Source organism: Muscardinus avellanarius (assembly GCF_963383645.1).
Source record: "Muscardinus avellanarius genome assembly, chromosome: 10".
In the NCBI taxonomy this organism is placed as follows: domain Eukaryota; kingdom Metazoa; phylum Chordata; class Mammalia; order Rodentia; family Gliridae; genus Muscardinus; species Muscardinus avellanarius.
Window position 1 is genome coordinate 32,514,197 of NC_137796.1, and position 22,043 is coordinate 32,536,239.

General features: G+C 39.5%; 1 protein-coding gene across 7 annotated transcripts in view; it reads right to left on the reverse strand.

Moving 5' to 3' along the window:
- The window catches only part of CHD9 (chromodomain helicase DNA binding protein 9), a gene marked incomplete at both ends in the record, with an annotated part of 198,204 nt that overhangs the window by 18,316 nt on the left and 157,845 nt on the right, over positions 1-22,043 (reverse strand). For 2 of the 7 annotated variants that reach the window (XM_080702508.1, XM_080702507.1), the window contains 5 exons: positions 1,938-2,106; positions 2,878-3,102; positions 4,369-4,529; positions 5,576-6,484; positions 15,781-15,983. In XM_080702508.1, the coding sequence (XP_080558634.1) occupies positions 1,938-2,106; positions 2,878-3,102; positions 4,369-4,529; positions 5,576-6,484; positions 15,781-15,983 (1,667 nt within the window). Of the gene's footprint in view, positions 1-1,937; positions 2,107-2,829; positions 3,103-4,368; positions 4,533-5,575; positions 6,485-15,780; positions 15,984-22,043 lie in introns of all 7 variants that reach the window. The other 5 variants (XM_080702506.1, XM_080702505.1, XM_080702504.1 and 2 more) reach the window with 3 other exon arrangements.

Sequence of the window (22,043 nt, forward strand, 5' to 3'; positions counted from 1 at the left end):
TTGAGATTATTAGTGTGGACAACTGTGTCTGGCTTGTCCCCATTCTTTAAACCCCCAAATCTTGCAGTTTTTAAAAACTTATTATTATTATTAATTTTTTTTTTTTTTTTTTGCAGAACTGGGGATGGAACCCAAAAGCATTCTATCTCTGAGCTAAATCTCCAGCCCTATTTTTATCCTTTCTTTCTTTCTTTCTTTTTTTGCGGGTCTGGGGATAGAGCCCAGAGGCAGTTGACCTCCGAGTTACACTCCATGCCCAATTTTTTATTCTTTATTTTGAAACAGGGTCTCACTGAGTTGCAAAGGGCCTCACTAAGTAGTTGAGGCTGTCCATGAACCACGATCCTCTGGTCTCAGCCTCCCAAATGCTGGGGTTACAAGTGTGCGCCACTATAGCCGGTGAACAGACTTATTTAAATAACAAGACGATAGTGATGAGTGATTAAAAATAAGAGCCAGGCGTAATGGCCCAAGCCTGTAATACCTGCACTTGGGAGGAAGAGACAGGAGGATTGCGCAGGTTCGAACCAGCTGCGCTGGCTTAAGAGACCCTGTTTCCAAATAAAAAATTATAAAATAGGTCTGGGAGTATAGCCCTAAGGTAGAAGGGCTTCCAGGAACCCCAGAATCACAAAAAAAAAAAAAAAAAAAAGAAAAAAAAATAAGGCCAGGTGTGGTGGCACACACTTATAATCCCAGCATTTGGGAGGCTGAGACAAGACAGGAGGATCGTAGTTCGCAGACAGCTTCAGATACTTAGTGAGGCCCTTTGCAACTCAGTGGTGCTGCACACTTGTAATCCCAGCATTCAGGAGGCTGAGACTGGAGTATCATGGTTTGGTTCACGGACAACCTCAGCTACTTAGTGGGGCCCTCTGCAACTCAGTGAGACCCTGTTTCAAACACACACACACACACACACACACACACACACACACACACACACACACGCGCACACACACAAAAATAGTCCACATAGTGAAAAATTATTTTCAATCATTAAGGAGAATTTTTTGAGCAATTCCTGAACATTCCTGAGTGTGGCCCTTTGGTTGGTTTTGTTACCTTATAAAAAGGGACTCACCTTCCTCCAATCTAAGTTTCAAAGAGAACAATTTATATGGTAAGGAATAACTAACTACAATGATTTGAAATCTTTAATCTTTTTTTTGTGGTACTGGGGATTAAACCTAGGGGTATTCTCTTCTTCTTTCTTTTAAATAAGTTATTTTATTTTTGGGTAGTACTGGGGGTGTGGAACCCAGGTTATAGTTTATTTGGAAACAGGGTCTCACTAAGTAGCTGAGGCTGGCTTTAAACCTGTGCGATCCTCCTGTCTCAGCCTCCCAAGCGCGGGGATTACAAGCGTGCGCCACCACGCCCGGCTAGGGGTATTCTCTTCTGAGATATAACCAAGCCCTATTTTTTATTCTTTATTTGGAAACAGGATCTCATTTATTACTGAGAGCCTCATGAAGTAGTGGAGGCTAGACTTGAACCTGTGATTATACTGTCACAGCCTCCCAAGTATTGAGATTATAAGCATGTGCTACCATGCCTGGCTAATCCCAGTATTTAGGAGACCAAAATAGGAGAATCTCAAGTTTGAGGCCAGCCCCACCAATTTATTGAGACCCTTAGCAACTTAGTGAGATCCTGTTTCAAAACAAAAAAATAAAAATAAAATAGGGCTAGGGATATAGCTCAGAGGTAGAATGCCCCTGGGTTAGCCCCAGTACCACACACACACACACACACACACACACACACACACACACACACACACACACACACACACACAGATTTAAATTTATATTGATTATAGACTTGAGAGTAACAACATTAAAGGAAAAATAAAATTTTATGATTAGAGTCTATAAAAAAGATTTAGAAATGACTGGAAGTATTTCATAATAAGCAGTTATTTGAATTTTCACCTGATATTGGCATAGATTTTGGAAAATTGACAAGGCTCGTCTCTGATGCACTTTGAAGCTCCCGAAGTCGAGTGAGGTACTGTTGCTGTCCCAGAGCACCATCTTCACTGTCAAATGGTCTTTTCTGAGCAAGCCCTTGTTTCTGAAATGTCAATTTCAATCCACCTTCCTGTTAAAAAATATATCATTATTAAGATAGAAAATGTTAAAAAAAAAGTCTTATTGCAGGGTAAGAGAAATTTACTTAGAAAAAGTAAAGTAAAACCCCTGAAACAGTAATAAAGTTCTTATCTTGTTCATAAACCAACTGAATAAAACTTCTTAATCAACTTCTTAAGGAATATTGAATTTTCTCTCTTAACTGAAAAAAGTCCATGCACCATATACACCTTTTTGAGCAAAACGAAGTTTTTCTTGTGACTAGTAGGATATTGCAATATGTTCAGCTTTAGACATGTATCTCCAGGTATATTATTAATATGTCATGTAGATGACATTTCCCACATTTTAGATGCCTAGTAATCTATCAAACTTGAAAATCATATTAAAATGCTACTGATAACAGCATACTACATGTGTAAAAGAGAAAAGTATTCAACATACCATTTAAATATTAAAGTGTCAAAACAGCTAAAAACTGTCACACTATTTAAGAAAGCATCTTGATCAGCGGAACTATTTTCAGAAGTATAAGGAGAGAAACATATTTAATGATGATTCCTCTAGTAGAACATTCAAGTTTAATAACCTGGATATCAAAAAAGAAAACAATCCAATACCAAGAGAGAAGTATGTGAAGGAAGGAAGAGTAAGAGCAGGCAGCCATTTGCAGGAAAAGCATGCTGCACACCGCAATCGCAATCAGGCCCTAGGGCAATAAAAATACACATACGTCTTTGATTTTCACTGTAAACTCCTTTTCTCGTACATGCTTCTTCACCTTTGACATCTGTGTTGACTGGTCATGATCTTCTTTGACACTGCCACCTGGGGGAGTGGGAACACTGGGCTCGTTATATTCTGTAGCTGCTCCAGGGCTGTCCAGTAGTTTTGTCGTATAGAAAGAAGCCACAGTGTTAGCATCATAACTTCTTCTAGCTGAAGGCCACTTCCCTTTCAGAACTGTTTGACAAATACTGTCCAGTCGGTTGATCATCACCCGATCCTAGAAAAGCATGCAATATCAAAAGATAATTTTATTAATTAGGCCAAACCTTTGAAGATCAAATAACCTCAGACCCTTGATGATTTAAGCCTAGCACAACATGTGTATGTGGTCTGTATGTATATATTCTCACATACATACTGTAATTCTGTAAGAAGTTATTCAAGTACAAATTTCCACTGGGCGTAGTGGCATATACCTGTAATCCCACTACTCGGGAGGCTAAGACAAGAGGATCTAAGGTTTGATGCCAGCCTAAGAAACTTAGCAAAATCCTGTTTCTTTCCCTCTCCTCTCCTCTCCTCTCTCTCTCTTGTATGGATTCTACCTTCGAGATACACCCCCAGCCCTATTTTTATTCTTTATTTTGAAACAGGGTCTCACTAAGTTGCAGAGGGCCTCACTAAGTTGCTGAGGCTGCCTTCAAACCTGCAATCCTCCTGTCTTGGCTTCCCAAGTACTGGGATTACAAGCATGCACCACCACGCCTGACTAAATGAACTTTTTAAAATAGATCACAACTGAAGCCGGGTGTGGTGGCGCACGCTTGTAATCCCCGCACTTGGGAGGTTGAGACAGGAGGATCGCACAGGTTCGAAACCAGCCTCAGCTACTTAATGAGGCTCTCAGCAACTTAGTGAGACCCTGTTTCCAAATAAAATATAAAATAGGTCTGGGAATATAGCCTGGAGGTAGAAAGCCTCTGGGTTCTATCTCCAGTACCACCAAAAAAAAAAAAAAAAAAAAAAAAAAAAGATCACAACTGGTTACAATAAATTTCTTCAAAAAAAAATCCTTTGAAAGCACTTATTTACTAAAGAATCTCTTTAATATTAATTTGAGTAGAATTATCTTTTATTCTAAATATTCTAAAGTCATGTTGGGAAGCATGCCCATTTAAGTAGAAATAATATAATGGATATTAATAATTTATACTTTTAGGCCGGGCGTGATGGCGCATGCTTGTAATCCCCGTGCTTGGGAGGTGGAGACAGGAGGATCATGCAGGTTCGAAGCCAGCTACGCATGCTGCCTTAGGAGACCCTGTTTCTAAATAAAAATATAAAATAGGTCTGGGAGTGTAGCCCGGAGGTAGAAGGGCTTCCAGGAACCCCAGTACCACACACAAAAAAAATTATACTTTTGATGCCAATACCAAAATATTATGCTATATTTTATAATGATCTATTATAAGAATATCTACCATCAAACTAATACAGGAAAAATATTAAGAAAACCTATCTCAACAAGAAATTATTCCTTTACCTTAGGCCAATATGAAGCTGCCAGCATGTATCCACCTTGTAAGAGGAAAGCAGATTCTGGTGTCCCATTATTTATCTGGAAACTATCCTGGGTCTCATCCTGGGTGGTGCTCAGGGATGCAACACTTTCTTCATCATAGGCTTTCATATGAGGAGTACCTTCTGCTAAGAACAATTAGAACCATTTAAAAGATATTACACAAAATAATTTTACATAGTTTAAATTCTTATATAATTATTCATAAATATTAAAAACGAGAAAGAAAAATTCTAAAAAAAGGTTAAAAAAGGAAAAAAATTCACCTAAAATACAATAACTATTTTTAGAACCACTCCCAATTGGCAAACTTGATCTAGGCTGGGAGGAATATAAATACTTGATGGAGATACCATATTTGTTTAAATGAAATGACTCTTAGAATTGGAGATATTTATTGTGGCAACCCTGAAAGAGGGTTGTTACAAGAGATTAAGGCTCCTATGAAGTATGAAGCTCTTTATTTTTTTTGTGGTACTAGGGACTGAACCCAGGGATGGTCTACCCCAAGCTACAGCCCAGCCTGATTTTATTGTTTTATATTTAAACAGGGTTCTGTCAAGTTGCTGAGGCTGGTTTTGGACCTACGGCTTTCCTGTCTCAGCCCCCCAAGTTCTGGGCCTGTAGGCGGGTACCACTGTGCTTGGCTAGCACGAGGCTCTTTAAGCCAGAGCAGATTCTGCATGTGCTTGATCTTGACTCACTTCCTTCCTTTCACTTCAATTGCTGGACTGCTGTAGACTCAGAAGAGGGCCACCGAGACCACTCTGCTGACAAGTTGCAGCTCTTACCCTATATCCTTCTGAATAAATAGGTGTCAAGTATGGCCTATCATACTCTTATTTGTCTGTTTAAGACTCCTGGTGACTGTTATACCTTTTGTTTGTTAATCAACTTGTTTCAGGGAAAGATATACTAATAAATTCAAGACATTCACAAAGCAAATCTATTGTTAATTCCTCTGACTGATCTGTTTCGCAATGCCTTGTATTTGAATTGGGAGTATGTACCAGTAATTCTAGTTTCCTTTTCAAAATTGCTTTTCTAGGATAAAACTGTATCTATAAAATTTAAGCGAATGATTTTAAGCATGCTTAAGTTATCTGAATCAAGTTTTTACTTTCACTTGAAAAGTTGTCTTAAAAAGAGCAAAATTACTTTATGCATATACCTCGCTTTTGGACTTCCTCTTCTTCACTGTCACTTTCTTCTGATGAAGATGAAGAGGATGATGATGAGGAGGAGGAAGAGGAGGAAGATGAAGATGATGCTGAAGAACAAGATGAGGATGAAGAAGAACTAGAGCCTGATCGAGAGTGAGAACAAGAGGAGGAGGAAGACGAAGAAGAAGATGATCTGGAAGAACAGGATGATCTCTCAGAATCAGAGTCAGAATCAGAACTAGATTCTGATCCTCTTTTGTGGACTCTCTGTTTCTTAGAAGCTGTATTTGGAGTTAGGGGTTCTGTTCTGGCTGCAACCATGCGTCTGTCTGTTTCACCTTTTCCACCAGATTTCTGGTCTCCAGTAGCCTGTGATAAAACACCATTCTTTGGACTTACAGGCTCAGACTTTATTAGTGTCCTGGTTTCCACAGAAGACATAGATTCTTCTTCGGAAGACTGAGGCTCTTCTTTATGGTTTTCGCTTTTAACTTTCATATCCTCTAGAATAATACCTTTAGCATCTAGGAGCCTAGGTAAAGAGGTAAGAGGAGAAGCAGAAAGTGCTACTTGATATTGCTGTAAAAGTGGGGTAGAAGTCCTTGAATGAGCCATCTTACTTTGACTATAGTTCCTTTGAGCTGCCATAAATGAGAGTTCAGGATCACGAAGAATATGATAGTCTGTTCGGCTCACTCCATGTTTAGCAGCGCCAATAAGCAAATCCCTATCATGAGGGCCACATTCCCACCAGACTGGTAAATCTGAATTTGGATGGCAAAGCTTCAACCGTTCAAACAACTGTGGATGTCGAAGGGCCTGCTCCCGTACTTTCCTTAGAAGTTCAATGCGATACAACGTCCTAGAAGCACGTTCTTCTGTTATTGGCTGGATAAAAATATTTGGATCCACCAATTCTATATTGAAACAAGGACAACATTTTTAACCTCAAAAATTAAAGTTTAAAATAAATAATGTACTTCTATAATTTATCTTAATTCAATACCACATTGTATGATTTCCAGAATTTCTTTTCTTTTCTTCTTTTTTTTTTTTTGGTACTGGGGATTGAACCCAGGGACATTCTGCCTCCAAGCCACACTCCCAACCCTTTTTATACTGAAACAGGGTCTCACAAGTTGCTGAGGGTCTTGCTAAGGTACTCTGAAGTTTGCCTTGAACCTGTGATCCTCCTGTGTCAGCTTCCCAAGTACTGGAATGACAAGCATGGGCTACCATGACCAGCTCCAGAATTTCTTTTAGATAAGAAAATTGAGTTTTTAAGAGATTAAAAATCATATAACACCCCAATCTTTTCAAAATAAATAAAATGTAAGCTTATTTAGAAGTATGTTACTATAAGCCGGGCGTGGTGGCGCACGCTTGTAATCCCCGTGCTTGGGAGGCTGAGACAGGAGGATCGCGCAGGTTCGAAGCCAGCCTCAGCTACTTAGTGAGGCTGTCAGCAACTTAGTGAGACCCTGTTTCCAAATAAAATATAAAATAGGTCTGGGATATATAGCCCGGAGGTAAAAAGGCTCTGGGTTCCACCCCCAGTACCACACACACACACACACACACACACACACACACACAAGTCAAAAGTATGTTACTATACTAAAAATTTACTTTTAAGAAATTTCTTATAAGCTTTGCTTCTAGTAATGCCTATCATATGTCTGGTACTAGAGATTGAATGCCATGGCATTCTTCATCTGGGCTATACCCCCAGCCCTTTATTTTATTGTTTTATTTTATGGTACTGGAAATTGAACCTAGAGATATTCTACCTCGGAGCTACACCTCCAGCCCTATTTTTATTTTTATTTTGAAACAGGGTCAGTTTGATTAGAATCATACTACTTGTTGATACTATCCTTGAAACTGTGATCCTCCTGTCTCAGACTCCTAAGACCTGGGATTTCAAGCATGTGCCACCATGCCTAGTTTTTTTTTTTTTTTTTTTTTTGAAACACGGTCTCATTAAATTACCAAGCTGGCCTCAAACCAGCGATCATTCTATCTAAAGCTAATCAAGAACTGGGAGCCAGGCGTGGTGGTGCATACTTGTAATCCCCGCTCTTGGGAGGTGGAGACAAGAGGATACCGAAGGTTCGAAGCCAGCTGTGCTGGTTTAAGAGACCCTGTTTCCAAATAAAAAGTATAAAATAGGTCTGGGAATGTAGCCAGGAGGTAGAAGGGTTTCCAGGAACCCCAGTACCACCAAAACAACAACAACAAAAAAAAAACAAAAAAAAAAACAAAAACAAACAAACAAACAACAACAAAAAAAAACCACCAAGAACTGAGATTGCAGGTATATGTCATCACGTATAGCTGCTAATGCATAACTTGTTTTGTGTGATACTGAAGATCAAACCCAGGGGGCATTCTATGTCCAAGTTACATCCCCAACCCTATTTTTTTATTCTTTATTTTGAAACAGGATCTCACTAAGTAGCTGAGGCTGGCTGCGAATCTGTGATCCTCCTGTCTCAGCCTCCAAAGGACTGGGATTACAAACATGCACTATCATGCCCAGCTTGCTAATTCCTATCTTAATCAAAGAGAAAAACACTTGCTTGAGCTCACTTATAAAGTACAAATCAGAAGCTAGGTGTGGTGGAACATACATGTAATTCCAGTACTTTGGAGACTATGAGAAGAGAATAGTTTCAGCAATTATGCAAGATCCTCAACAACTTAATGAGATCGTTAAAAAAAAAGGTGGTGTAGCTTGAGGGTAGAATGCCCCTGGTTTCAATCCCCAGCACCATGAACAAACAAACAAACAAACAAACAAAGTCAATGGGTGAAAGTTTGAGAAGAAATAGGATTTGTGAGTCTTCTCAAAATATTTGTTAACTATAGGTGCAAAAGATAAAGTGCAAAAATATATCATTAAGTACCTTAACCAAGCGATTAAGATCAATTTCATCAGTAATAAGAAACTGACATTGTGAACCCCTTTATACTACATTCTGAACAGGAAACAGCATTGAAATGATACTCTTGCCAAAAATGCACAATCTTAATCCAATCATGTGAGAGTGAAAGATAGGCTCAAATTGACAGACACATGGCAAAATAACTGATCAACACTTTTCAAAAGCACTAAGGTCAATTACTTATTTTTCGTTTTGTTTTTGTGGTACTGGGGATTGAAAGTATTTGGGAAATAGTTGGGCATGATGGTACTTGCTTGTAATCCCTGCACTTGGGAGGTGGAGACAGGTGGATGGTGCAGGGCTGAAGCTAGCTTTGCTGGTTTAAGAGACCCTGTTTCCAAATATATATATATATATATATATATATATATATATATATATATATATATATATATATATATATATATATATATATATATAGTAGGTCTGGGAGTGTAGCCCAGAGGTAGAAGGGTTTCCAGGAACCCCATTACCCACAAAAAAAAAAAGAAAAAAAAGAAAAAGGAAAAGAAAATATTTGGGAAATAAATTACACATGTATTGATCATGGATGGATTGCTTTCCTTGTAACTATTTCCTAAAAATACGGAATGAAAACTATTTACTTAGCACTTACATTATACTAGATTATTATAAGTAACCTTGAGATGACATAAAGTCTATAGGAGGATGTGCGTAGGTTATATGCAAATACTATACTTTTTTTTTTTTTGGTGGTGGTACTGGGGTTCCTGGAAGCCCTTCTACCTCCGGGCTACACTCCCAGACCTATCTGTTTATATTTTTATTTTGAAACAGGGTCTCTTAAGCCAGTGAGGCTGGCTTTGAACCTGCGCTATCCTCCTGCCTCTGCCTCCCAAGCGCAGGGATTACAAGCGTGCGCCACCATGCCCGGCCCAATACTATACATTTTTATATAAGAACTTGGATTTTCAGGATCAACCCCACAAGGATAAAGAGGGATTACTACATTTAGTTTATGGCATTGTACTAATACTAATTTTGTCATCTGATAGTCATAACAGATTTTAACATTGGGAGAGGCAGAATGGGAGAGATATAGAAACTCATATGTTTTTTGCAACTTTTCTGTAAGTCTAAAAGTAATCCAAAATAAACAGCAGCAACAACAACCATAACAAAAATAACAAGGAAGGTGCAAACATCAATATAGAACAGAAAATAAGGCTTCTGCTCAGCAAAAGAAAAAGAGAGAACCTACAAAATGGAGGATCTTTGCCAGCTATTCCTCTGATAGAGAACTAATATCCAGAATGTATAAAGAACTTAAAAGACTTAACACTAAAAAACCCCAAATAACTCAATTAAGAATGGGGTGGGGATCAGGTAAGGGCTTATTGGTAAGGGCTTATATGTCTCCACAAGTCTTTTATCCCATTAAGATGTATGACTACAATGCACCAATAAAAAAAAAAATAAAAAAATAAATGGGCAGTTGAACTAAATAAAAACTTTACACATAAAAAATATAACCAATAAATATATGAGAAAATGTTCAACATCATTATCAATCGGGAAGGCACAAATCAAAACAACATTGAGATTCCATCTAACCCTAATTAGAATGGCAATCATCAAGAATACAAACAACAATAAATGCTGGTGAGGATGTGGTGAGATTACAAATGAGTGCAGCTGCTAGGGAGAGTAGTGTGGAGATTGCTCAGAAAACTGGGACTGGATTTACCATACTATCCAGCCATACTATTCCTGGGTATGTTTGTTTGTTTGTTTGTTTGTTTGTGGCACTGGGGACAGAACCCAGGCGCCTTCTACCTTCAGGCTATACTCCCAGACCTATTTTATATTTTATTTGGAAACAGGGTTTCACTAAGTTGCTGAGAGCCTCATTAAGTAGCTGAGGCTGGCTTTAAACCTACATGATTCTCCTGTCTCAGCCTCTCAAGTACTGGGATTACAAGCATGTGCCACCATGTCTGGTTCTCCTGGGTATCTTTCCAGAGGGATTTTTTTTTTTTTTTTTGGTAGTGGGGATTAAACCAAGGGTCATTCTACCCCAGCCCTATTTTATTTTTTATTTTAAAACAGGGTCTAAGTTGCTGAGGCTGGTCACAAATGAACCTGCTATTGTCCTGTCTTAGCCTCATAAGTATTGGGATTACAGGTAAGGGATGTGTGTGTGTGTGTGTGTGTGTGTGTGTGTGTGTGTGTGTGGTACTGGGGATTGAACCCAGGGGCATTCTACCTCTGAGCTACACCCCCAGCCCTATTTTTTTTATTCTTTATTTTGAGATAGCGTCTCACTAAGTTGCCAAGGGCTTCACTAAGTGGCTGAGGCTAGCCGAGAACCTGTGATCCTCCTGTCTCAGTCTCCCAAATACAGCGATTATAAGCATGTGTCACCACGCTCCACTAGCCCAAAGGGATTTAAATCAGAATATTATAGTGATGCATATTCATGTCTATAGCAACACAATTCATAATAGCGAAATCATAGAACCAATGTAGGTGTCTGTCAACGGATGAGTGAATTACAGAAAGTGAAGGGTTATATGTTTTCTCCCATATGGGGAAGCTAGGGAATAAGGGACACAAGAGGGACTTTATTATTATTGTTTGTGCGTGTGTGTGGAGTACTGGGGATTGAACCCAGGTACATTCTACTTCCGAGCTACACCCAAGCCCTGTTTTTTTTTTTTTTAATTTGTTAAATTTTGAAACAGGGTCTTGCTAGGTTGATGTGATTCTCACTACTTGCTGAGGCTGTCCTCAAAGCTGAGATACTCCATAGAGGGAGTGAGATAATGGGGAAGTGACAAGTCAGGTCCCTCCCCTTTCTCACAGGGATGGAACCCGAGAGAAGGAGGAGTATACTACATGATATAGCAAGAGAAGCAGCATTCCCATGCATAGTCCCACCCCCAAGACGTATGCCTTAAAAAGAGAGGCATTTTCCCCTCCAGAATCGGAGGGGCCCATAGGTCTCTGGGGCAGTCCAGCCCCAATCCCCAAGAGGACCACATTAAAACTGTTACTGCGCTCCCTGGCCTCTCTCGTGTGCACCTAACAGGGAGAAACTCCAATGGATCAAAGGAGAGGCCTAGGAAGGATGTGAAGGGTAGAGGAGGAGAATCAATGAAGGAAACACTGCCACTGAAATTATGGATGTATGTGAAATTACCAATGCCATTCTCAATATCATGTGTGGGGAAGGGGAAGGAGGGAGGAGGGGAAGTTCACCAAGTACTCTATGCATATATGTATGTCCCTATCACTCTAAGCTACATTATAATGTGAGATTACAATACACCAATTAAAGAATACTAAAAAATAAAAATAAGAAGAAGCCAGGTGTACTGGTGCACACTTGTAATCTCAGTACTTGGGAGGCTGAGACAGGAGGATCGCAGGTTCGTGGCCAGCCTCAGCAACTTATGAGGTCATCTGCAACTTAGTGAGACCCTGTTTCAAAATAAAGAAATAGGGCTGAGGATGTAGTTCAGAGGCAGAATGCCCTTGGGTTTCACCCCCAAAACAAAACAAAACAAAACAAAAAAGAAGGATGGAGGGTGGAGACTACAGTCACAATTTGAGAATCTGTTCGGTGCCCACAGGTATAGACATTCCATTAGTATGTAATTATGATTGTTTAAGAAAGAAATAAAAATATTTTATTTCAATATTTGTCATGTTTTCAAACAATTACTAAACTATTAGGACATAAACACTTATTAAGTTGTGTAGAGTTAATTATTCATTAAAAATGGTTAGAGCCGGAATCCCCGTGCTTGGGCGTCAGAGACAGAAGGATCGTGCAGGTTTGAAGCCAGCCGCACTGGCTTAAGAGACCCTGTTTCCTAATAAAAAGTATAAGATAGGTCTGGGAGTGTAGCCCGGGGATAGAAGGATTTCCAGGAATCCCAGTACCACCAAAAAAAATAAAAAAATAAAAGGTTAGATATTTCTTTTGGTCTCTTGGAGACAGAAGGATTGTGCAGGTTTGAAGTCAGCCGCACTGGCTTAAGAGACCCTGTTTCCAAATAAAAAGTATAAGATAGGTCTGGGAGTGTAGCCCGGAGGCAGAAGGATTTCCAGGAACCTCAGTACCACCAAAAAAAAAAAAAAAAAAAAAAAGGTTAGATATTTCTTTTGGTCTCAGGTGCTGTGAAAAAATTACTGAGACATTAAGGGCACTGTGAACTGAGGAAGCTTAGGAAACTATACCATGTTTTAAAAAGGAAGCCCTCGCTCAGTGTGGCACTGCACGTTTGTAATCTCAGTACTTGGGAGGCTGAGACACAATGATCAAATATTCAAGGACAACCTCAGAAAACTAATGAGACTCTGGCAACCTAGAGGGACTGTTTCAAGTAGAAGAAAGAAAAAAGGACTGGGGGAATGTAACGTAGAGGTAGAATACCCCTGGGTTCAATCCCCAGAAACACACACACACACACACACACACACACACACACACACACACACTATTTAGTAATAAGCTGTTCCCTTTTATTTTTATTTATTTATTTTTATTTTTGGTGGTACTGGGGGTGGAACCCAGAGGCTTTCTACTTCCGGGCTATACTCCCAGACCCATTTTATATTTTATTTGGAAACAGGTTCTCACTAAGTTGCTTAGAGCCTCACTAATTAGCTGAGGCTGGCTTCGAACCTGTGCAATCCTCCAGTCTCAGCCTCCCAAGCGTGGGGATTACAAGTGTGCACCACCACGCCTGGCTTGTGATGATTACATACATTTTCTTTTCTTTCTTTTTTTTTTTTTTTTTTTGGTGGTGGTACTGGGGTTCCTGGAAACCCTTCAACCTCTGGGCTACACTCCTAGACCTATTTTTATATTTTTATTTGGAAACAGGGTCTCTTAAGCCAGCAAGGTTGGCTTTGAACTTGCGGGATCCTCCTGTCTCTGCCTCCCAAGCACAGGGATTACAAGGGTGCGCCACCATGTCCGGCATTCCCTTTTGTTTTTAAAATGAAAATAAAAATGATAAATTAGTTTACATCATATACATCATATACTGTTGATGGGAATTAAGAAAATGGGTCTCTTAGATGCATGCCTATAATTCCAGTGACTTGGAAGACTAAGGCAGGAGGATCAAAAGTTCAAGGCCAGGCTGGGCAAATTAACAATACCCTAATCAAAATAAAAAAATAAAAAGGACTGAGGATGTAGCTCAGTAGTAGAATGCCCCTGGCTTTCATTCTCAGTACAAAGAAAAGAGGGGGGGAGGGAGGAAGAGGGAGAGGGAGAAGAAGAGGAAGAGGAGGAGGAGGAAGAGGAGAAAAAAATAAAAATAAACTGGGGTGGTGGCACATTCTTGTAATTCCAGTACTTGGGAGGCTGGGACAGGAGGATTGCAGGTTTGCAGACAGTCTCAGCTACTTAGTGAGAACTTGTTTCAAAATAAAGAATAAAAAACAGGGCTGGGGGTGTGGCTCAGAGGTAGAATGCCCAAATGTCCCCGAGTTCCATTTCCAGTACCAAAAAAGAAAAAGAAAAAGAAAAAGAAAAAGAGGAGGAGGAGGAAGAAGTCATTGTGTTTAGGAGTTAGAAACCATATTCACCAAAGAATGGAAACAAGCGTTCATAATACAGCATTATTGAGAGGAACTGCTGACAGGATTAGCTATTTCTTCTTTTGTGTGGTGTTGGGGATTGAACCCAGTGGCATTCTACTCCTAAGCCACACCCCCAATTCTATTTTATTTTTTTATTTAGAAATAGGGTCTCACTAGCTGGGCGTGGGGTGGCGCACACTTGTAATCCCCGCGTTTGGGAGGCAGAGACAGGAGGATCGCGCAAGTTCGAAGCCAGTCTCACTAAGTTGCTACGGCTGGCTTTTAACCTGTGATTCTCTTGTCTCTCTCTCAAGTACTGGGATTACAGGTGTACAACACCATGCCTGGCCAGGTTGAGCTACTTCTTTTTTTTTTTTTTTTTGCGGTCTGGGGATCGAACCCAGGGGCATTTGACCTCTGAGCTACACCCCCTGCCCTATTTTTTATTATTTATTTTAAAACTGGGTCTCACTGAGTTGCAGAGGGCCTCACTAAGTAGCTGAGGCTGTCCGCGAACCACGATCCTCCAGGTCTCAGCCTCCTGATTCTGGGATTACAAGCGTGCGCCACCACGCCCAGCTGATGAGCTACTTCTTTGGGCTGTGAAGACAATGACATTCATGCTAAAACAGTTCCTTAGCTGAGCAATTTGCTCAGGATATTAGTTATCTTTTTTGAAGACTGCCCTAAATGGAGCTCTTATATACCAAAATTCTTTCAAATGACTATTTTTTTTTGTACTAGGGATTGATCCCAGGGGCATTCTTCTTCTGAATATCTCCAGCCCTATTTTATTCTTTATTTTGAAATACAGTCTACATTTTGGAAGACCTCATAAGTTTCTGAGGCTGGCGGAGAACCTGTGATCTACCTATCTCAGCCTCCCCAGTACTGGGATTACAAATGTGAGTCACTTCACCCAGCTCAAATGACTTTTAGGTAGGGGCTTCATTTCTTGCAAAATTATTTAGGTAAATCATCCCATTTGCACCATTCTTATAAGACAGACTCAAAATGTAGATTAGTTCTGTTTACCAAAAGCTATCCTATAACTTCAACTTCTTCCTAATCATAAATCTATTGCCAAACACAAACTATTTTCTTAAACTCAGTATTTTTATTCTCTTCAGATAACATTTTTTTTTTTTTTTTTTTTTTTTTTTTTTGGTGGTACTGGAGTTCCTGGAAACCCTTCTACCTCCGGGCTACACTCCCAGACCTATTTTTTATATTTTTTTAAATTTGGAAACAGGGTCTCTTAAGCTAGCAATGCTGGCTTCAATTCTGCGCAAACCTCCAGTCCCTGCCTCCCAAGCGCAGGTATTACAAGTGTGCGCCACCATACCCAGCTTCAGATAACATGTTATTTTATTGCGGGTTTGGGGATGGAACCCAGAGTCTTGACCTCTGAGCTACACTCCCTGCCCAATTTTTTATTCTTTAGTTTGAAACAGGGTCTCACTGAGTTGCGAAGAGCCTCACTAAGTAGCTGAGGCTGTCAGAGACCACGATCCTCTGGTCTCAGCCTCCCAAATGCTGGGATTACAAGTGTGCGCCACCACACCCGGCTCAGATAACATTTTAATAGTAGGATTAAAGAACATGGGATATTTATACATAGTTTATTTATAATTCTAAAAAATTGAAAATTTCTGAGTTTCCAATTTTGCTTCTTTGACTCAAACAAAGTATTTTATACATACCTTCTTTGGAAGGAAGACGACAAACTCTCCGACACATGGACATAAATGCATACAAATATTTCTCCAAACTGTCATCAGTTTTCTTATGTAGCCTAGCCATAGCTCTAAATTTTGTCCAATCAAATTGGCCTCTATCAGGATCAAAAACAACTCCAAACGTAGACACAACTCTATAAAAGTCAGCTTCTTCTCTTCTTGTCCATCTATTTTGATTCAGAGTAAAGAAAAAACCACAGTTGTCACCAAAATATTAATACTAAAAATAATGACTATAATACAAACTATTTTAGTACTTAACACTGTAGAGAATTAATGGCGGTTAATGCATTGTAAATACATTTAAAATGCTAGTTGAATCACCTATCTAACCATTCTTTTTTTAGTATACATTGTCTCTTTAGACAATAATAAGGTTTTTACACATTTATGATGTGAGAAAATATGCACAGGACACAAGATTTTGTAAAACAATCCTGTCTTTCAGAAAAATGATATAATTTTTTCAAACATTTGTAGAGTATAAGGTAGCATTTATTGTTGTATGAATTATAGAAACTGTGGGCACTGTGAGGTCTTGGAGAAGAAATGCTCCTAACCATTCTTCTGCCCACAGCTCATAAATTTACCAAATCCCGCTCAGTGTTAAGCTTACCAGTTGATGGGATACAGGACTATTTCTGCACTCTCTCCCTTTCTAAACTTCATAACAAGCCCCAAGTCTGTAAGTAACTGGGCTTCTCACTCCTGTGAGTTTTTTCACCAGTCAGGTACTCCCTCCAGGTTTTATCCCCAATAAAGCCTGTTCCTTGCTGTCAAGATGTGTCCATTTTGTCCCTATATTCCTTAACAGAAACAAAGAATTTAAGGACAGCAAAGAAGATGATTGGCTCAGACTTGAGCCATCAAGAAAGGCATTAATGTGTGTGTGTGTGTGTGTGTGTGTGTGTGTGTGTGTGTGTGTGTGTGAGAGAGGGGGGGGGAGAGGACACAAACCCAGGGGCATTCTATTTCTGAGCCACACCCCTAAGCCCTATTTTATTTTTATTTTGAAACAAGGTCTCACTGGGTTGATGAGTCTCACTACTTGCTACTGGGATTAAAGGTGTGTGCCACTGCACCCGGCTTAAGAAAGGTTACAGACCAGGTGTGATGGCATGCATGACACGCATGTCTCTTATTGCAGAATCTAAAATACTCTCTAGCTGGGCATGGTGGCACACACTTGTAACCCCAGTACTTGGGAGGCTGAGACAGGAGGTTTGAGAACAGCCTCGGCAAGTAATGAGACACATCAATCTAGTGAGACCCTATTTCAAAATAAAAATAGAATAGAGCTGGTAGTTTAGCTTGATGGCAGAATGCTCCTGGGTTCAATCCCTAGTACCAATAAGTAAGTAAGTAAGTAAGTAAGTAAGTAAGTAAGTAAGTAAGTAAGTAAATAAATAGGACTAGTGGTATATCCTGGAGGTAGAATACCTCTGAGTTCAATCTCTAAGTACCTGGAGAACTTTGTCTTAGTGAGATTAGCCAGTCACAGAATGTGAAGGGTTATATGTTTTTTCTCATATGTGGAAGATATGGAGTATTCAGGATACAAGAGGGATTTTATTTATTGTTTTTATTTTTACCTTTTTTATGGTACTAGGAATTAAACCTAGGGTTCTTCTACATCCAGGCTACAATCCCAGACCTATTTCATTTTTTATTTGGAAACAGGATTTGCTAGTTGCTGAGAATCTCACTAAGTTGCTGAAAGTAACTTTGAACCTGCAATCCTCCTGTCTCAGCCTCTCAAATACTGGGATTACAAGTGTGTACCACCATGCACAGCCAAGAATAACTTTTTATAATGAAGTAAAAATCCCAGTAGAGTGATGAAGGGGTATAGAGGAGAGTGGTAGGGAGGGAGATTAAATGAAGAAAACACTTCCACTGACCAATGCCAATCTCAATAACATGCATGGCAAAGGGGAGGGAGACTGGGGAAGGAGCCAGGGGGCAGCTCACCAAGTGATGTGTGCATGTACGTCCCTTTCACTCTGAACTACATTATGATGTGAGACTACAGTGCATCAATAGAAGTATATGTATATAAAAAAGACATTAAAAATTTATACTTATTCTAAATAAGGTATAAAATATTTCATGATAAACTAATATTATAAAATGATTTTATGATAAAACTATTATTTTAGGAAGATTAATTACATTCCAACAGACTGAGGGAAAATGTATACAAACATGTTCAAGATGACCACAAATCCTTTGCCACACTTCCCATTGAGAAGTGAAATCTATTTCCATTTTTCTTAAAATTGGTCTGACCCCCTGACATTTTTGGGAAGATGGCAGAAATGACACCTTGTAATTGATGAGACTAGGGTTTAAGAAATCTGCAACATCTGCTTTTATTACTTGGAAAAATCCCTCTTAGAAGTTAAGCTCCAACCTAGCACACATGAGTCAGTGAGGCTACTTTGGATATTTACCCTACTTCAGAATCCCAGCCAATAGCACATAAGAAGCAGAAGAATCACCTGCCAACTCATACAATTAAGAGATATAAAGTAATTAATGCTGTTTTAAGTCAGCATGTTTGGGGGTGCTTTGCTATGCAATAATAGATAATTGAAATAATATATTTACAGAGGCAGCAGAATTTAAAACTTACAGCTAGGAGAGTTAAAAATCTTAGGATAAACTAAATTCTAGCTATAATGCATGTGCTGCAAACAAAATAAAAAAAACAAGGATTTATCATCCAGAGAACATTCAAGGTCCCTGGTTTACAAAACAGCCAGGTTATTGCTAAACACTGCTATTCTTTTCCATGTACTCATTTTTTTTTTAAAAGAATCTGGAAGGTTTGGGATCAGAGAAGTTTATTCTCTTAAAACTTCTTCCCTTTAGCTGGGCGTGGTGGCACATGCTTGTAATCCTAGTATTTGGGAGGTTGAGACCGGAGGATGGTGGTTCGTGGACAGCCTCAGCTACTTAGTGAGGCCCTCTGCAACTCTGAGATCAGGTTTCAAAATAGAATAAAAAATAGGGCAGGGAGGTATAGCTCAGAGTTCAAATTCCCCTGGGTTCTATTCCCAGACCCGCAAAAAACAAAAACAGCAATACTAAGAGTTCATCCTCTTATAATTTTTTTTGTTCTCTTATAATTTAGAGATGTAGATTAGGGAAGGAGCCAGGCATAGTGTAGCATGCCTGTAATCCCAGTATTTAGGAAGCTGAGACAGGAGGATCACAGGTTTGAGGCCAGCCTCGGCAAATTAACGAGGTCCCTCATCAACTTAGTGAGACCCTGTTTCAAAGTAAAAAATGAAACAGGATTACGGTATAGCCCAAAGGTAGAATGCCTCAGGGATCAACCTCCAGTTAAAAAAAAAAAAATTAGCCGGGCGTGGTGGTGTACGCTTGTAATCCCTGTGCTTGGGAGGCGGAGTCAGGAGGATCGCGCAGGTTCGAAGCCAGCCTCGCTGGCTTAAGAGACCCTGTTTCCAAATAAAAATATAAAATAGGTCTGGGAATGTAGCTCGGAGTTAGAAGTGCTTCCAGGAACCCCAGTACCACCAAAAAAAAAAAAAAAAAAAAAAAAAAAAAAATTAGAGGCGGACCTGTCTTTTGTATTTCGTTTTCTTTCTTTTTCTCTCTTTTTTCTCTTTTCATCTTTTTTCTTTTTCTCTTTCCCCTTTCCCCTTTTCTCTCTCTCCCAATACTGTATGTCCAGATTAGCAATATTATATTGAAATGTATACACACATTCAAATGTAGCTTTTCCATTAATAACCTCAGCCTTCTTCCTCCCCTCCCCTTTCTTTCTGGCTTTGCTGAGGTTTTCTCTTCATTATTTGGAGTCCCTTTGGTATTCCTAATACTCCCTAGCTTGAGGGAGGATTAGGAATTAGTATATTAGAGAAAACTTATGTCACTTCTCTTTCTGTGCATGGCTATCTCACTTAACATATGTTCTTCAGGTCTTTCCATCTTTTTCCCAATGACATGATTTTGTTCTTTATTGCTGAGTAGAATTACATTGTATGTATTTCCCATAATTTTGCAATCTATTCATCTGTTGAAGACCTAAGTTGATTTCATATTTTGGCTATTGTAAATTGTGCTGCTATAAACATGAGTATGCATATGTTACTGTAGTTCTCTGATTTCAACCCCTTTGGAAAGGCACCTAGCAGTGGTATAGCTGGATCGTATGGTATATCCATTACCAGTTTTCTAAGAAGTGTCAATACCGATCTCTCTATCAGCTGAACTAGTTTGTACTCTCACCAACAAAGAGTTCCTCTTTCCCCACATCCTTGCCAGCATTTGTTGTTATTTGGCTTTTTTATGCTAGCCACTTGATTGGGGTTAGATGGAATCTGAGAGTAGTTTTGATTTGCATCTCTGATGGCTAATGATATTGAACATTTTTTAAAGTATCTATTGGCCATTTGTATTCTTCTTTTGTGAAGGGTTTATTCAATTCAATTGCCTATTTCTTAATTGGGTCGTTTTGCTAGTGTAGAGTCTTTTGAGCTCTTTGTATATTTTGGATATTAGCCTTCTATCAGAGTGGTAGATGGTAAAGATCTTCTCCCATTCTGTAGGCTTTCTCATTGGATTCTTGATTGTTTCTTTTGATGAGCAGAAACTTTTTAATTTGATGCCATCCCACTTATTAATTCTTATTTTAATTTATTGCACTTTGGAGGTCTTGTTGAGAAAGTTACTGCCTATGCCTATATGTTGGAATGTTGAGCCTACTATGCCCTCCTCTAATAATTTCACAGTCTCTGGTCTGATTTCCAGGTCTTTGATTCATCTCAAGTTGATTCCTGTGTATGGTGAGAGTTAAGGATTTAGTTCCATCTTTCTACAAATGGATAGCCAGTTCTCCCAGCACCATTTGTTAAAAAGGTTGTCTTTTCTCCAGTGTATGAATTTGGTCCCTTTGTCAAAGATAAATGACTATAAGTGTGTGGGTTTGTTTCTGTATCTTCTATTCTGTTCTATTGGTCTGTGTGCCAATACCATGCTGTTTTAACTACTCTTGCTCTGTAGTATAATTTGAAGTCAGAGATTGTGATGTCATCTGCATGGTTCTTTTGTTTCTTCTTTCCTCTTTGCGGTACTGGGGATGGAACCAGGGATATTATGCTTCTGAGCTATACCTCCAGCCCTATATTTTAGAGGGAGAGGGAGAGGGAGAGGGAGAGGGAGAGGGAGAGGGAGAGGGAGAGAGAGAGGGAGAGGGAGAGAGGGAGAGAGAGAGAGAGAGAGAGAGAGAGAGAGAGAGAGAGAGAGAGAGAGAGAGAGAGAGAGAGAGAGTATGTGTGTGTGTTACTGGGGATGGAACCCAGGGGAACTGTACCTCTGAGCTATACCTCCAGCCCTTTTTTTCAGTCTTTTAAGTTTTGAAACAGGGTCCCACTGAGTTTCAAAGAGCCTCGCTAAGTAGCTGAGGCTATGAACCTGTCCATGAATTGCAGACCTCTGATTTCCAGTTCCCAAATGCTGGGATTACAAGTGTGTGCCACCATGCCTGGCCTTGCATGGTTCTTATTGCTGAAAATTGCTCTGGCTATTGTAGGTCTTTTCTTTCTCCATATGAAATTCATAACTGATTATTCTAGATCTAAGGAGAATGTCATTGGTATTTGGATAGGAATTGCATTGAATTTGTGATCACTTTAGCAAGGGAGATCTTTCCATCTTCCAAGGTATTCTTCAGTTTCTTTCTTTAATGTTTTATAGTTTTCATTGTAGAGGCCTTTTTTTTTTTTTTTTTGGTGGTACTGGGTTCCTGGAAGCCCTTCTACTTCCAGGCTACACTCCCAGACCTATTTTATATTTTTATTTGGAAATAGGGTCTCTTAAGCCAGCGCGGCTGGCTTTGAACCTGCACAATCCTTCTGTCTCTGCCTCCCAAGTGCAGAATCCCTGCACAAGTGTGTGCCACCATTCCTGGCAGTATAGAGGTCTTTTAATCTTTGATTAGGTTTACTCCTAGGTATTTTATTGGTTTTCGAGGGTTTTTTTTGTGGATCATATTAAAAATGGCATACATTCAGACAATGCTTCGTGCCCTCCCCGGCTTCCCCTTTCTTGCCCTCCCAACAATGAGTGTCCAGGTTGACCATGCTACATTCATACTTTTATCCATATTCGAATGTAGCTCCTCCATTAATCAACCTTAGACTTCTTCCTCTCCTACCTTTCCATTCTAGCTTTGCTGAGATTTCCACTCCATTATCTGG